The sequence below is a fragment of the Symphalangus syndactylus genome, chromosome 10 (assembly GCF_028878055.3).
Source record: "Symphalangus syndactylus isolate Jambi chromosome 10, NHGRI_mSymSyn1-v2.1_pri, whole genome shotgun sequence".
In the NCBI taxonomy this organism is placed as follows: Eukaryota; Metazoa; Chordata; class Mammalia; order Primates; family Hylobatidae; genus Symphalangus; species Symphalangus syndactylus.
Genome location: NC_072432.2, coordinates 32090325 through 32106482, shown reverse-complemented (window position 1 = coordinate 32106482; position 16158 = coordinate 32090325). Strand labels below are relative to the sequence as shown.

The window sequence follows — 16158 nt, the reverse complement described above, 5'->3', positions numbered from 1 at the left end:
GAGCTAGAACCATCTAGTTATGCTATTCCTATGTTCGGATCCAAAGGAATTATATGAGTTAATAAATTTTTATTGTTGTTTTAAGCCACAAAGTGTTGAGGTAACTTGTTAAGCAATAACTAATTCATACTATTTCTTCTAAAAACCAAAAAATACAAAAAAGTCAGTGGCTCAAACATCTTCATTAACAACACAGTACTGTTTCTCTATGAGGGATTGAGAACTCAAGCCAAGTGAGTAACTCAACAACCCTTTATAAAAAAAAAAAAAAAAAAAAAAATTAAGGTATGCAATCCCAGAACTTTGGGAGGCCAAGGCGGGTGGACTGCCTGAGCTCAGGAGTTCGCGACCAGCCTGGGCAACACAGTGAAACCCCGTCTGTACTAAAATAAAAAAAATTAGCCAGGCATGGCGGTGTATGCCTATAGTCCCAGCTACTCAGGAGGCTGAGGCAGGAGAATCGCTTGAACCTGGGAGGCGGAGCTTGCAGTGAGCTGAGATCATACCACCGCACTCCAGCCGGGACAACCAAGCGAGACCCCGTCTCAAAAAGAAAAAAAATTAAATTAAGGTATAATTTACATAGGTAAAATGCATACATTATACATTTTCAATACATATTTCATTTAGTTATGACACACATACACTATATAAGTAATATCTGATCAAGATATAAAAATGTTCATCCCCTTAAAAAGTTCCCTCAAGGCCATTGTGAATCAGTTCTTGAATTACCCCTTACTCTCTAACAGAATAAAGCACTGTTTTTCTACCACTGAAGATAAATACTGATAACCTTCTATGTCTGGCTTCTTTTGCTCAGCATAATATTTATAAGGTTAATCTACATGTTGTGTGTACCAGTAGCTCTTTCTTTTCCATTGTTGATTAACATACGGGTTGAGCATCCCTAATCTGAAAATCTGCAATCCAAAATGTTCCAAAATCCAAAATTTTTTAAGCAACAATGTGACACCACAAGTGGAAAATTCCACACATAAGTATTTAGTGTAAACTTTGCTTCATGCACAAAATTATTTAAAGTACTACATAAAATTACACCCAGGCTATGTGTATAAACTATCACTCAAACATAAATGAAGTTCGTGTTCACACTTAAGTCCCATCTACAACATAGCTCACTATGTAAATGCAAATACTCCAAAATCCGGGAAAAACAAATCCCAAATCTGAAACACTTCTGGTCCCAAACATTACGGATAAAGAATTATCAATCTGTACCATGTTTATGCATTCTCCCGTCAATGGACATTTGAGTTCTACCCAGTTTAGAGCTATAATGAAGAATGTTTCTGGGAACATTCTTGTGCAAATCTTTTTGCATAGGTGGACATGTATTTTTCTGTTCTCTTGGATAAATACCTAGACAGAGCTGGGACTAGAGTGAAGCAAATGAAGTACTACAGCACAAAATTTAAGGAGGCCTTATACCTAGGACTGGAATTGCTGGATCATAAAATAGATGTTTCTATAATAATTTAGCCTTCTTTATAGCACTGAAATTTTAAATGTAGACTTGCAATAGGTTCTTCTGTCAAGAAATCTACCATTTAAATAAAGAGCAATAGTAGGTTAACATATTAGTCTATAAAAATATAACAAATTATATTTCTAAAGACAATTGATCAGCCAGGCGCGGTGGCTCACGCCTGTAATCCCAGCACTTTGGGAGGCTTAGGTGGGCGGATCATGAGGTCAGGAGTTCGAGACCGGCCTGGCCAATATGGTGAAACCCCATCTCTACTAAAAATACAAAAATTACCCGGGCATGGTGGGGCACGCCTGTAGTCCCAGCTGCTCAGGAGGCTGAGACAGAAGAATCACTTGAACCCGGGAGGCGGAGGTTGCAGTTAGCCGAGATCATGCCACTGCACTCCAGCCTGGGTGACAGAGCGAGACTCTGTCTCAAAAAAAAAAAAAAAAGATTAAAAAAAAGACAATTGATGTATTATCAGATATGATGCATATTAAATAAAACATTAAGTTGAGAATAACTTGTGCTACAATGATCTCTTGATCAGTAAAACTCCTTGTTTTACAGATAAGGAAAATGATTAAGAGACTTGTCCAAGGCTGCCTAACTAGTTAGGGCATATTGCATCATACATATTGCATTGTAAACGCATATTTTCATCATACATATTGCATTGTAAATGTTTACACAAATTTAACCCAGGCTCAACTAAAATATTTTTTTCTTACCTAAAGTTGTGGGCATAATTGGTTTTCAATTTTAATGTCAACTAGCTTTTAAAGAAAATTGCTTTTTAGCAGCAGGAGCCTGTAAATTTGAACTAGTGAGCAAGGAATAATATATTCTTTTATTTATTTATTTAGAGGTGGAGTTTCACTCTGTTGCCCAGGCTGGAGTGCAGTGGTGCAATCTGAGCTCACTGCAAGCTCTGCCTCCCGGGTTCACGCCGTTCTCCTGCCTTAGCCTCCCGGGTAGCTGGGACTACAGGTGCCTGCCACCACGCCTGGCTAATTTTTTGTATTTTTAGTAGAGACAGGGTTTCACCATGTTAGCTAGATGGTCTCGATCTCCTGACCTCGTGATCTGCCCACCTCAGCCTCCAAAAGTGCTGAGATTACAGGCATGAGCCACCACACCCAGCCGGAATAATATATTCTTTTAAATAAAAATCAAAGATTCTTTTAAATAAAAATCAAAAACAAAAATTGTAACTATAAAAACACATTTACTAAATAAGGTTAAACTATTTCTAAATACATATAAAAGTTACTTTTCTTACCTATAATCAGATTAGACTTTTCTAAGGAAGGATGTAAGGCTATAGTGTACATCAGGGGTTCCCAACCCCCCGGCCACAGACTAGTCCTGGGCCCTGTACCTAGGACTGCACAGCAAGATGTGATCAGCAGGCAAGCCAGCAAAGCTCCATCTGTATTTACAGTTGCTCCCCATGGCTACATTACCACCTGAGCTCTTTGCCTCCTGTCAGATCAGCAGCAGCACTGATTCTCATAGGAGCACGAACCCTACTGTGAACCAGGCATGCAAGTGATCAGGGTTGTGGGCTCCTTATAAGGATCTAACACCTGATCATCTGAGGTGGAGCTGAGGCAGTGATGCTAGCGCTGGGGAGTGGCTGCATATACAGATTAACATTAACAGAGAGGTTTGACTGCACAGAGACCGTAATAAATCAATTACTTGCAGACTCATCAAAACCCTATCAGTGAGAGGCAAGTGACAAGCTGTATCTGGTGGTAGGCTTTAGAGTGGCAAGTGAGTTGATGTACTTCAAGTGTACAGCTGCATCTGGTGGCAGGCTTTAAGTCAAAATGCAACATTTATTTTAGTCTGCACACGGCCTGCCTATTATTTTATTTACCTCTTCCATCTGCACCTCCTTCCCACACTGCACATTTGTCTTGGTCAGTTTTGATAAGCCTACAAGCTAACCCCTAGTCACAATGAGTAAAAACCAAACATCACTGGAGACCTTCTTTAAAAAGGGGGAAAGATCCCATGATGAGAGAGCAGAAGACTCTAAGACTGCCAACAAAAAGAAAGCTTCATTTAAAAGAAAATACCAACAGTCCTACTTAAATTATAGGTTCATTGCAACAGGTTATTCACATTCTCCAAGTCTGCTTTGTATGCTATGTGGCGACCAGCTATCCAATGAAGCCATAAAACCTTCAAAACTGCTTTGCCACATGGAGACCAATCAGCGTGATTAAAAGACAAGTCTTTGCAGTTTTTCAAAAGAAAAAAACATGAACACGAAGAACTGAAGCAATTATCGAAAGCCACCACTTCATCAAATGTGTTGACACTAAGAGCATCATTCTTAGCGACTAACTACATAGCTAAAGCTAAGAAGCCCTTTACAATCGGTGAAGATTTGATTCTGCCTGCTGCTAAGGACATCTGTCATGAACTTTTAGGAGAGGATGCCGATCAAAAGGTAGCACGTGTTCCTCTTTTGGCTAGCACCATAACTAGACAAACTGATGAAATAACAGAGGATATTGAGGCACAATTGCTAGAATTAATGAGTCACCATGGTACACAATTCAGATTGATGAGTCGACTGATGTTGACAACAATGCAACAATGCTTGCTTTTGTGCAATATATTTTTCAGGAGGACATGTATGAGGATATTTATGTGCACTTTTGTTGCTAACAAACACCACAGCTGCAGAACTATTCAAGTCTTTGAATGATTAAATATCAGAGAAACTGAATTGGTCACTTTACGTGGGTATATGCAGACACAGTGGCCGCCATGACTGGACGGCTTTCTGGTTTCACTTCTCAGGTCAAAAAGGTTGCTTCTAAATGTGAGTCTATGCACTGTGTCATCCATACAGAAGTGCCGGCTACCTGAAAAATGTCACCTGAACTTAACAACGTTTTGCAGGATATGATTAAAACTATCAACCTCATTAAAGTACATGCCCTTGGCCGGGCACGGTGGCTCACACCTGTAATCCCAGCACTTTGGGAGGCCGAGGTGGGTGGATCATGAGGTCAGGAGATCGAGATCATCCTGGCTAACACGGTGAAACCCTGTCTCTACTAAAAATACAAAAAATTAGCAAGGTGTGGTGGCGGGTGCCTGTAGTCCCAGCTACTCGAAAGGCTGAGGCAGGAGAATGGCATGAACCCGAGAGGCGGAGCTTGCAGTGAGCCGAGATCGCACCACTGCACTCCAGCCTGGGCGACAGAGCAAGACTCGGTCTGAAAAAAAAAAAAAATTACATGCACTTAACTCATATCTGTTCACGCAGCTCTGTGAGGAGATGGACACAGAGCATACACGTCTTCTCTTAAACACAGAAGTAGGTGGCTTTCTAAAGGTGGATCACTGGCCAGAGTTTTGAGTTATGAGAGCTGTTCCAGAGATTTCTTTTAGAAAAACAGTCACCACTGGCAGCACATTTCAGTGACACAGAATGGGTCACAAAGCTTGCTTCCTTGTGTGACATATTAAACCTGCTCAACAAACTCAATCTGTCACTTCAGGAGAGAACAACTCTGTTCAAGTTCGCAGATAAAGTGGCTGCATTCAAAGCCAAACTGGAATTATGGGGGTGGCGAGTGAACACTGGGATTTCTGACATGTTTCAAACATTAGCAGAGATTTTGAAAGAGGCTGAGCCAGGGGCTTCTTTCTCCCAACTGGTGCAGGATCACCTATCTCAGCTTTCAAAAGAGTTTAAGCATTACTTCCCAACCACAAAGGACCCCTGAACTGGGAAGGAATAGATCCGCAACCCATTTGTGAATAAACCAGGTGAACTGACTTCATCTGTGCTGGAAGAGGATCAACTAGACAATATCAAATCTCCATACATTCTAGATTAAAGTCAAGACAGAATATCCCAAGACTGGCATAAAAGCACTCCTTTTCAGCCTGCTTCCATTTCCAACATCCTATCTTTGTGAAGCAGGGTTTTCTGCAGTGACAGCAACCAAAACGAGATTACAGAGCAGACTGAACATAAGCAACAGACTTTGGGTGTCACTGTCTCCCATCATCCCCAGATAGAATCTTCTAGTTGCAGGAAAGCAAGCTCAGGGCTCCCACTGACTTCTACATTATGGTGAGTTGTATAATTACTTCATTATATATTACAATATAATAAAAATAGAAATAAAGTGCACAATAAATGTAATGCACTTGAATCATCCCAAAATCATCACTCCACCCTCCATCCATGGAAAACCTGTTTTCCACAAAACTGGTCCCTGGTGCCAAAAAGGTTGGGGACTGCTGGTATATACATGATATCTGCATTTTTCATTCTAGAGGCTACCCAAAACCAAATCATTTAAAGGAGCAATAATAGCACTTTTATTCAATTTATTTGTTTTGCTTCTATCAAATTACTACCATTTATTAAGATAAATGTTTTTCTTCCCTTGAAAAAGATTGTTCATCTAGAATATTGTAGTAATGGAAAACTATTAACCAATCAGAGTAACAATATTTTTCAAAACTAGGATGGATAATTATAATTCTATAAACACTCATGGCAAGATGTTTTATTGGTTTAATACATCTTGATTTATACATTAAGAAAGATTTTTGATAATTTTAAGGTCACTTCAGGAAATCTGTGAAGAAGTTCATTTAATAGTATATTTGTAATAAAAGTTTAGACCACACACTTTCCTTGCCAAGACAGTAAATTTATTCAGTCTTTGAAATAATTGCATTTAAACTGTATCATTAAATTCTATCCAAGCTATGATTAATATTTCTCCCTACTCTTCAATGTGACCTTTATTTAACACAGTTCCCTGTGTCCCTAGGAATACAAGTATCCTATTTGAAGTTACCATGTGATCCTTTCAGGAAAATAATCTTTTTTTTTGAGATGGAGTCTCGCTCTGTTGCCCAGGCTGGAGGGCATTGGCGCCTCTTGGCTCACCACAACCTCCGCCCCCCAGGTTCAAGCAATTCTCCTGCCTCAGCATCCTGGGTAGCTGGGATTACAGGCAGGCACCACCATGCCCACTGCGGTGGCTCATGCCTGTAATCCCACCACTTTGGGAGGCCGAGGCGGGTGCATCACAAGGTCAGGAGTTTGAGACCAGCCTGGCCAACATAGCGAAGCCCCTCTCTTACACTAAAAATACAGGAAAATAATCTTTTTTTTTTTTTCTTTTGACACGGAGTCTCGCTCTGTCACCCAGGCTGGAGTGCAGTGGTGCAATCTCACCTCACTGCAAGCTCCGCCTCCCGGGTTCACGCCATTCTCCTTTCTCAGCCTCCCGAGTAGCTGGGACTACAGGCGCCCGCCACTATGCCCAGCTAATTTTTTGTATTTTTAGTAGAGACAGGGTTTCACCGTGTTAGCCAGGATGGTCTCGATCTCCTGACCTTGTGATCTGCCCGCCTCGGCCTCCCAAAGTGCTGGCATTACAGGCATGAGCCACCGCGCCTGGCCAGGAAAATAATCTTAATCTCAGCTAGTGAAATGGTTATTACTAAGAAGGTTTCAAATTTTCATATATCCCCTTTTGAAGAATTTTTTGTGAAATATTTCAGAGAATGCCTACCTCACAAAAGATGAACAGTGGACTATGTTAATGTTGAATTCATATGTAATCTGTAAATTAAATTTTCTCAAATGAAAATTTGCACCTACCTTTATCATTAAACAAGTAACAAAAGAAACCAAACCCCTGCAGTTTAAACAAAATGGCTTTTTATTGGCCAAGTTCTGCTTTTCATTTAATTGTTCTGATACTATACAGTACCTCACAGGTTTCCTTTCTCGAAGCAAGTCTTCCAGACTACGTTCACAATGTTCAGCCACGACCACTAGTCGTTCTGAGAAAAACAAAGCAAACTCATGTTATATTTTATCAATACAACATGTTAAAAACAAAATAATACTCTCCGCTGATATTAATATATAAAACCCATAACAATATTTTAAAAGAGCCTTTCAAACTCTATATTAACTACATTATTACCAAGTATATAGGATAATAAACATCTAATAAAACAATAACTATTTTTTTTCTTGTATTTTTCTTCCTCTAGAGTTTTTCTTACATACATCAGGAAAAATAGGTGGAAAGACTGTCCTTGGGGAAAAAATAACTCACCCTTCTTCTGACACACATTGAAAGAAAGAAGTAAAAGATTAGATGAATATATAAAGAATTTTGAAAAGAAGGGAAAAGGAGCTAGGTACAGGTTGCTTGACACTCTGGTTTTAAACACAGATCTTTGAAATTGCATTCAGAAACTTGAAAAAAAGTAGAAATGATCTGAATCGTAACTATAGAGAAAGAAATTCAACCTAAAATTATTGTTAACCCTTGAACAATACAGGGAGTTCTTAAAGGTGCCAGCCCCTTAAATGGTCAAAAATCACCTATAACTTTTTGACTCTCCCAAAACTTAACTACTAATTGCCTACTCTTGACCGGAAGCCTTATTGACAACACATAAACAGAATAGTATCTACACTTATTTTATGCATTCATGACATACCTTTTTTTCTTATTTTTTTTTCTGTATTTCTAGGCTACATGGTTCATCTATGAGTTTTTTCAAATTGTCAAAAATGTCCAAAGAATTTTCCAATATAAATTCATTGAAAAAAATGCATATTTAAGTGGATGTGTGCAGTCCAAACCCATGTTGTTCAAGAGTCAACTAAACAACAGTTGAGATTAAATAATATAAAACAGTAGTAGACATGATCAACATTATGATGTCATTTTTATTTTCCAACAGATCAACTGATCAAGATGGCACAGTTCTAAGGGTCAGCCTATACTTTTTTTTGCCTCATCCATTATTCCAAGTCACTAACATGATGTTTGATAATGAATCTGAGAGGAAAAAAAAAGTACAACTGGGTTTCCAAGCTTTTGGGGATTTGACAAGGTTATTGAGGAGTTTGGTTCAAAAGAAGTTGGAGTGTTGTCAGTATCTATGCAAAACAGATTCTAAGTAAAATAAGGAAGAAGTTTAACACAAAACACAAAGACTGAGATTAGATAAAGTAAAGGTGCAAAGAAACTACGAATAATGATAACTGTAAAATGAAGGTTTGGTGAAAATGAAAAAGTAGCCAAGGTAGAAAAAAGAGACAGAAGAAGATAGGAAAGAGGAAGTTCAGAGTAAGAAATCTAGTATATAAAATAGTTCAGTAATCATTGGATTAAGGCATGGCCTTGAATGGGGAAGTAGAGATGGACAATTGTGTTGAGGCAGACATGTCAAGTGCGGGAGCAAAATATTATCTTGGATCTTATCTAAGTTTACTCTGTCTAGCGAAATGGGATTATACAGAATGATCTGAAATACAAAAATTAAAAATGCTATAAGTGAATATTATCATTTTCAGATAAAAGATTCCAATTGTGGAGGAACAGGAATAAAATGAAATAGCAAATGATGAAGCTAGAGAGAGAGGTGAGCAGGAATATTTAACAGGAATTTAAAGAAAATTAAATTTAAAAGAACACTTAATGAGAAAAAAAGGAAAAGAAAAAGAAAAGGAAACCATGCAATAAAAGGTCAAGTTATTTACTTAACAAAGAAAAGAGTATGCAAAGGTAAGCTCCAAGCAATTTAGTACAACAGTGAAATTCCAGAAGAAAAAAGCAGGCAACATTATCAGAAAACCAAAACAAGAAGATGCATTCCTTTGCTTTTCATTTTACGTTTTGTCCATTTGCCTTACATTTATCTGGCTCCCTCCCCTCAGTATCCTTTGTAAATCTTTACCTCTTCTAACCAAATTGAAATGCTACCAGTTCCTCCACCTTTGATTCTGGGTCTTTTTACTGTTTTCTCATCTATTCCCAAGGCTGAAAAACTCTGAGATTTTATTGCAAGTCCATAACTCTCTTCTGAACTGCAGGCTTTTATAGCCTATATTATAGGCTTTAATATAAAAGTCACCTGAAACTCAAGAGAACCAAACCTCAACTTATAATTTACTGTTAAAGTCTGTCGCCTTTGATACTATTTCAGTAAATGATATCACTATCCAGTCAACTGCTCTAGCTAGCAACTAAACAGTAATCTCCCCTTCTCAAATCCAAATAAACAGAGTCCTGCTATTTTTACCTCTCAAACATTTCTAGAATCTATATAGTTTGCTCCATCTGCCACAATCTGGGCCCAGCCAGCATCATCTCATTAGGTAACTGCAACAATCTTTTAACTGATCTTCTCACATTAATTCCTATTTCTTTCCAACATACTTTCACAGTAAAGCCCAAGTGATAAAATCATAAGAAGTCTGAATATGGAACTCCCTCTCTAGCTTCATCTATGTTATTTCATCTTAGTTTACCAACTTCCATCACACTGATCTTCCTTCTGGCCTCCTGCCATAGGGCACTTACAGATGGGTTCTTATTGCCTGAAATGATCTTTCCCACACAGTGGTTAAGAGTAGAGACTATTTTGTCTGGGATCCAAATCCCAGTTTTACTACTAATTAACTATGTGACCTCAGGGAAATTTTCTAACCTCTCTATGCCAGTTTTTTTCTGTAAGATGGAGAGAAGAATAGCCACCTACCTCACAGGGTTGTTGTGAGGTTGAAACGAGTTAATATATAATAAAGGCCTAGAATAGTGTGTGGCACATAACAAGCACTAGCTAATTGTTAGCTTTTATTATCACTCATTATTCAGGGCTCAGTTAAATGTGACTTCCTCAAGGGGCACTTTTCTTGTCCCCCCAACATCGATTTGCTCTCCTATAACATACTCTATTCTACATTTTAGTTTTCTTTTGTAGCACTTGTTTCAACTCTAATAATTCGTATGCATTTTTATTTTGGTCCAGCCACCATCATCAGTAACTCCACCTTATCCATGGTTTTACTTTCTGCAGTTTCCAAACATTTTAAATGGAATATTCTAGAAATAAACAATTCCTAAGTTTTAAATTGCCTGCCATTCTGAGTAGCACAATGAAATCTCTCACCAGCAATTAATATGTGCCAAAAAGAAGACGTGGCCGTGTGCGGTAGGGGGAAGTAAAATAAAGTTTTTTAAAGTAGTGTTTTTTTTTGTTTAAATTTAGAGAAAGAGGTGAATCATGAATGCCTTAAAATAATATAAAGGGTTATTACAACACATTTACTGCATCACTTTTGTTATTAACAGTAAAAATTGAGACTAGCTCATCACCTTTAAAATATGATATTTCAATAAGTATTCATACAGTTCAAAACCAACAAAGAAAAATATTATGCTTAAAGAATAGTATTGGTACCAGAACACTGTGATGGTCAGTTTTATGAGTCAACTTGGCTAGAATATAGGATCCAGTCATTCAATCAAATACTAATCTAGATGTTGCTGTGAAATTATTTTGTAAATGAATAAAGTCTATAATCAGTTTACTTGAAGGGAAATTATCCTAGATAATCTGGGTAATCCTGATTCAATCAGTTTAATAGCCTTTAAGAGCAGAATTGAAAGCCAAGTACACTGGCTCACACCTATAATCCCAGCTACATGAGAGGCTGAGATGGGAGGATCACTTCAAGCCAGGAGTTCAAGACCAGCTTGGGCAATATAGTGAGACTCCTGTCTCTGAAAAATAAATAAATAAATAATAAATAAATATGAGCAGAATTGAAGCTTCCATGAAGAAGAATAAATTCCACCTGTGGATGACAGCCTGAGCATCTGCCCAAGAGTTCAGCTTGTCTTTCTTGATGACCTGCCTCATGGGTTTCAAACTTGCCTAGCAGTGCCCCACAGTCATGCAAACCAATTCCCAGCAATTCTTTTTTATATATTCATATAACTTATATAATTATATATAATTTATATAATTTTAAACTTAAAATTTCATTTCCTTAGACATTTACTGTAAACTAAAAATAATCTTCAAAGCCCTTCAACTGACTGAAGAGACCATCTCTTGGCCAAGGGGACCCCAGAGTAACCTTGAAAACTAAGATCTCAGCCATGATAGGACTTAGGGTCAAACAACCTCATTATATCCCACCCCCTTAACCATGATTAGGCTTTCTTCCCTAGGGACTTAACAAAAACCAGCCCTTTCAAAAGATTCCACAACTGATATCTACCAACTGCCTGACACTACCCGTTCTTTTTTGCCTGATAAGAGACCATTTGCCTGATAATCAACCATGGAGTGGTTCTGGCCAGTCTACCAAGAATGAGCAGTAAGGGTTTTCCTGTCCTCTGCTCCACCTTTGACATCAGAGGGCCAAAAACTCCACCCTCGGATCATGACCCTCAGATGATGCTAACATTGCCATTTTTTATATGTGGGACCCATGAAGGGGCTTGAAGGGGAATGAAGTTTAAATGCACATACACATGGTTCTCCTTTCATAAATATTCATGACTCTTCCCATAGCTTACTGAATAAGTATATTTGGCCACTCTGCTGAGTATAAATTTCTGTTCCCTTTGCCCCTCCCTCAAAGGTCTGTTTCAAGCTACTCGCAAAAGGCTATGCTTCCCAGCCTGTCACAATGGTCACTCTGCAGGCTATAACCCTTATGATAAATAAAGCTCTCCTTTCTAAGTTTATGAACCTCTTCATTCTTCAGTGTACCTCACTCACACAAAAAAAGGTGGGGGACAAAAAGCTACAGAGACTTCCCAGTTCAGAGATTAACACCAAAAAGAACAATAAAGCAAACCCATAACAATAGACATCAGATCAGATCAGAGATCTCAGATCCTCCTATCAAATAAATTTCTATACCATAGTCTCCATAGTTCATCTAGACAACAGATTGTATAAACATTATAAAGCTTTAAATTAATATTTTTTCCACATTTAAGTATCTAGAAATTAATTTCTTAATAAGCTGCCTCATTATAAAAATAATTTGAAGCAGTTAGATTTACTTCTTTGCCCTGGCCTATAAGAAGTATACAATAGTCCAACTAAAAAAATATTAATATTACTAACCTCACATCTTATTCTGTATCCTTTCTCCCTGAGGAAAATCAGAATATGCCACCTCAAAACATCCCACTTTGACATAAGGATTTTGAGTTGAAGGCAATTAGCTCTCTTCTCTCTCCATTTCTGTCTAAGCAGAACATAAATCTCCCTCTGTAAAGATGAAAGGAATTTCCATTTGATAAATTCCATTTGGAAATTATCCTCTCCTACACTAGGAAGAGGAAAATGACTCTTGTCTACATAACAAACTTACTAAATAATTCTTATTTACCATGCATTTCTGAGTCACCTTCTCAAATCCCAAACCGCTCTTTGTCTACCTTCTTCTCTATACTTTATTTCCCTTTGTGAAGATGGTATATAAGCCTCAATTCTAACTACCTCCTTGAGTTGCATTTCTTTGTGAAATCTGTGCCTACAGATTAAATCTGGGTTTGTTTGTTTGTCTTCTCCTGTTAACCAGCCTTTTATCAGTTTGATTCCTGGGACCTACCATTAAGCATAAGAGAGTAGAGAAAGTTTTTTTTCCTTTTTTACATCTTCATCTTGATTATTTTTCTTTCATGTACTATATATAAAATACTGTAAGAATGTCTGCATCTTGTCTCAAATTATTTTTGAAAAAAGTAAGCTTATAATTAATCAAGAGACATAAATGACTTTTTAAATTAAGAATAATTAATAATGATATTAAGACTTTGTTTCCTAGAAATATGTCAACAATAAAAGGCCAACATCTTTTGAAAATCCATTAATTCTTTGAGGCCACCAGCATCATCAAAATGAATGAATGTAAGCAAATAAAACATAACAGACAGAAGAGCCATTGCTCTGTGTTCTAAAGTCCTTTATCCCACCAAAACCTTTTATATATGAGTTTGATTAATAGCTACGTATATTTTATTATTTCTTATCTTTAGAGACAGGGTCTAGCTCTGTCACCCAGGCTGCAGCGCAGTGGCATGACTGTCAGAGGCCTGTGAACCAGAGCAACTCCATCTTGAATACAGGCTGGGTAAAATGAGGCAGAGACCTACTGGGCTGCATTCCTAAGAGGTTAAGGCATTCTTAGTCACAGGATGAGATAGGCGGTCAGCTCAAGATACAGGTCATAAAGACCTTGCTGATAAAACAGGATGCAGTAAAGAAGCTAGCTAAAACCTACCAAAACCAAAATGGCCACTAGAGTGACCTCTGGTTGTCTTCACTGCTACACTCCTACCAGTTTACAAATTCCAAGGCAACATCAGGAAGTGACCTTATACGGTCTAAAAAGGGGATGCATGAAAAATCCACCCCTTGTTTAGCATATAATCAAAAAATAACCATAAAAATGGACAACCAGCAGCCCTTGGGGCGGCTCTGGCTATGGAGTAGCCTTTCTTTTATTCCTTCACTTTCCTAACAAACTTGCTTTCACTTTACTCTATGGACTTGCCCTGAATTCTTTCCTGCACAAGATCCAAGAACCTAATGTTGGGGGTCTGGATTGGGACCCCTTTCCTGTAACATGATCATAACTCACTGCAGCCCCAAACTCCTTGTCACAAATGATCCTCCTGCCTCAGCCTCCTGAATAGCTAGGACTACAGGAACAAGACACCATGCCTGGCTAATTTTTTTTTTTTTTTTTTTTGGTAGAGACAGGATTTTATTACGTTGCCCAAGCTGGTCTCAAACTCCTGGCCTCAAGCAATCTTCCTGCCTCAGCATGCCAAAGTGCTAGGATTATAGGCATGAGCCAACATGCTTGGCCTTGATATTCTTCAACACAAAATTAACATTCTCTTCTTTGTACTCCCATAGCATAGCACATTGTACATCACCTATTATAACAACTATTACTGTATTATTTAATATAATCATGGTTGTATTTTTCTCTACTATTTCTGAAGCTGACTTGGGACCTAGGGTAATGAGTTACTCATTTTTGTATATTTGGCACCTAGCACAAGGAGGGCCATAGTATCCCGCAAGTGTCTATCAAGGTATTATAACCCCAGTGTACATGTTTGTCAAAGCAGTGGACAAGAAAGACAGGTTCCTAAAAAATCTTCAACTCATCAGCATCTTTATTACTTTTGCTTCAAAGCTAGCTTTCTATCAGCTCTGACCTCCAAATTTGTTCCCTACAGAGAGAGACCCTTAAGGCCTCAACATGGCACCATCCATGCTCTTGCTTGAGAGATTAAGCCAAACATGACAGGCATTTACTAATATTTGCAGAATCAATCAATCAAAGGCAACCTTGAACAGTAAAAGAAGTCTCAATAAAATAACGTATACTTTAACATGTCTGTGTGTATATATACCTATATGTCAACATGAAAAAACAAGTTTTTTTTATCATCTGCTAGACAATTAACTTTTTTTACCACTCTCTTTCCCAAATCTCTCATGAAGCATCCTGACAACATCTAACTATTTAAAGCTCTAGGTATGTGGTAGAGCTCAACAGTATTTATGGTACTGAATAGCTCTGCTTAGAATTCTGTCAATATTTGCATTATTACACACTTACGGCAACATGTACAATCTTTCAAAAAATAATAAAATGTATTAGCAGTCCATTTTTCCTGAATTTCCTTTGTGTGACCTTGGATGAATTAATTGTGAACCTTGACTTAATTCCTCTGTGGTTTAATTTCCTTATCTGTAAAATGACAGGACTAGTTCCTTTCACACAGTAATGTTACAAGGATTAAGTTAATTAAAATATGTAATTAAAATATGTAAAACACTTAGAATATTGCCTGATATATATAAACACTCAATAAATTTTAACGATTAATAATTATCATTACAAAAAAAAATTCTACTCAGTCTATAAAACACAAATATTCTCAGAGTAAATACTTTAAGAGAAATAAACCAGGGAACTTGAAAGTATAGTTTAGTCTATTTTTAGCAAAACAGTAAAGAAAACATAGTTTGCATTTATCGGGTTTTTAATATTAGGTTGAAACACATAAAATTGACACTTTTATAGGGAAAAAAGTTGAATATCACCAACTACAAAGGGTTCACTTTCAGATTTTTTTATGCCTACAAATTATTTTATGTTAGAAAAATTAAATACATTTCACTGAAATGCATTTAAAATATTTTTAAGAAATGCAACCTTACCCTGCAATTAAGCTTCCAAGAATAATTTTGAAATAATTAAAAATATTGCCACCATAAGAATCTTTAAGTGGAGAATGAAAGAATCTGATTACACTACTAAAAATGCAGTAAACATCTTCCTCAAACACTGACTTTTTAACCAATAGGGTTCAACTTTTCTAATTCAGTTCTCTAAAATGGGCTCCTATATAAAAAGACTAACAGAATTAAAAAAAAAAAATCTACTGACTCCCTTTTCATTTGAAGACAGTTGCCAAAATCATTACTTTCAATCATAAAATATATTGTTAGATAATTCTTCTAAAGTTTCTAACATTAGAACTTCATTTCCTTCATATAGATAAAGAAATATGTTTAAGAATACACAGTTTCCCTGAAAAAGAAAATTAAAAATCCTGATTCTCAGATCTGAAAAACATTAATAATTCAAATACAGTTGTTCATTCATTCATTCAGCTAACAAACATTTATTGAGTGCTCTGAGGTCACAAGTAAAGGTCCTTATCCTCAAGAACTAAGAATTCTCAGAGGAGAAAAACTAAATAGAAAATAATAAAACGTGATAAAAGCTATAAAAGAATTTAGGAAAG

The 16158-nt window shown here is 37.1% G+C and overlaps 1 protein-coding gene across 8 annotated transcripts in view; it reads right to left on the bottom strand.

Moving 5' to 3' along the window:
* TBCK (TBC1 domain containing kinase) overlaps nt 1–16158 on the bottom strand; it is a 270052-nt gene that overhangs the window by 245686 nt on the left and 8208 nt on the right. For all 8 annotated transcript variants that reach the window (XM_055296817.2, XM_063611123.1, XM_063611122.1 and 5 more), the window contains exon 3: nt 7264–7336. In XM_055296817.2, the coding sequence (XP_055152792.1) occupies nt 7264–7336 (73 nt within the window). The remainder of the gene's footprint in view (nt 1–7263; nt 7337–16158) is intronic.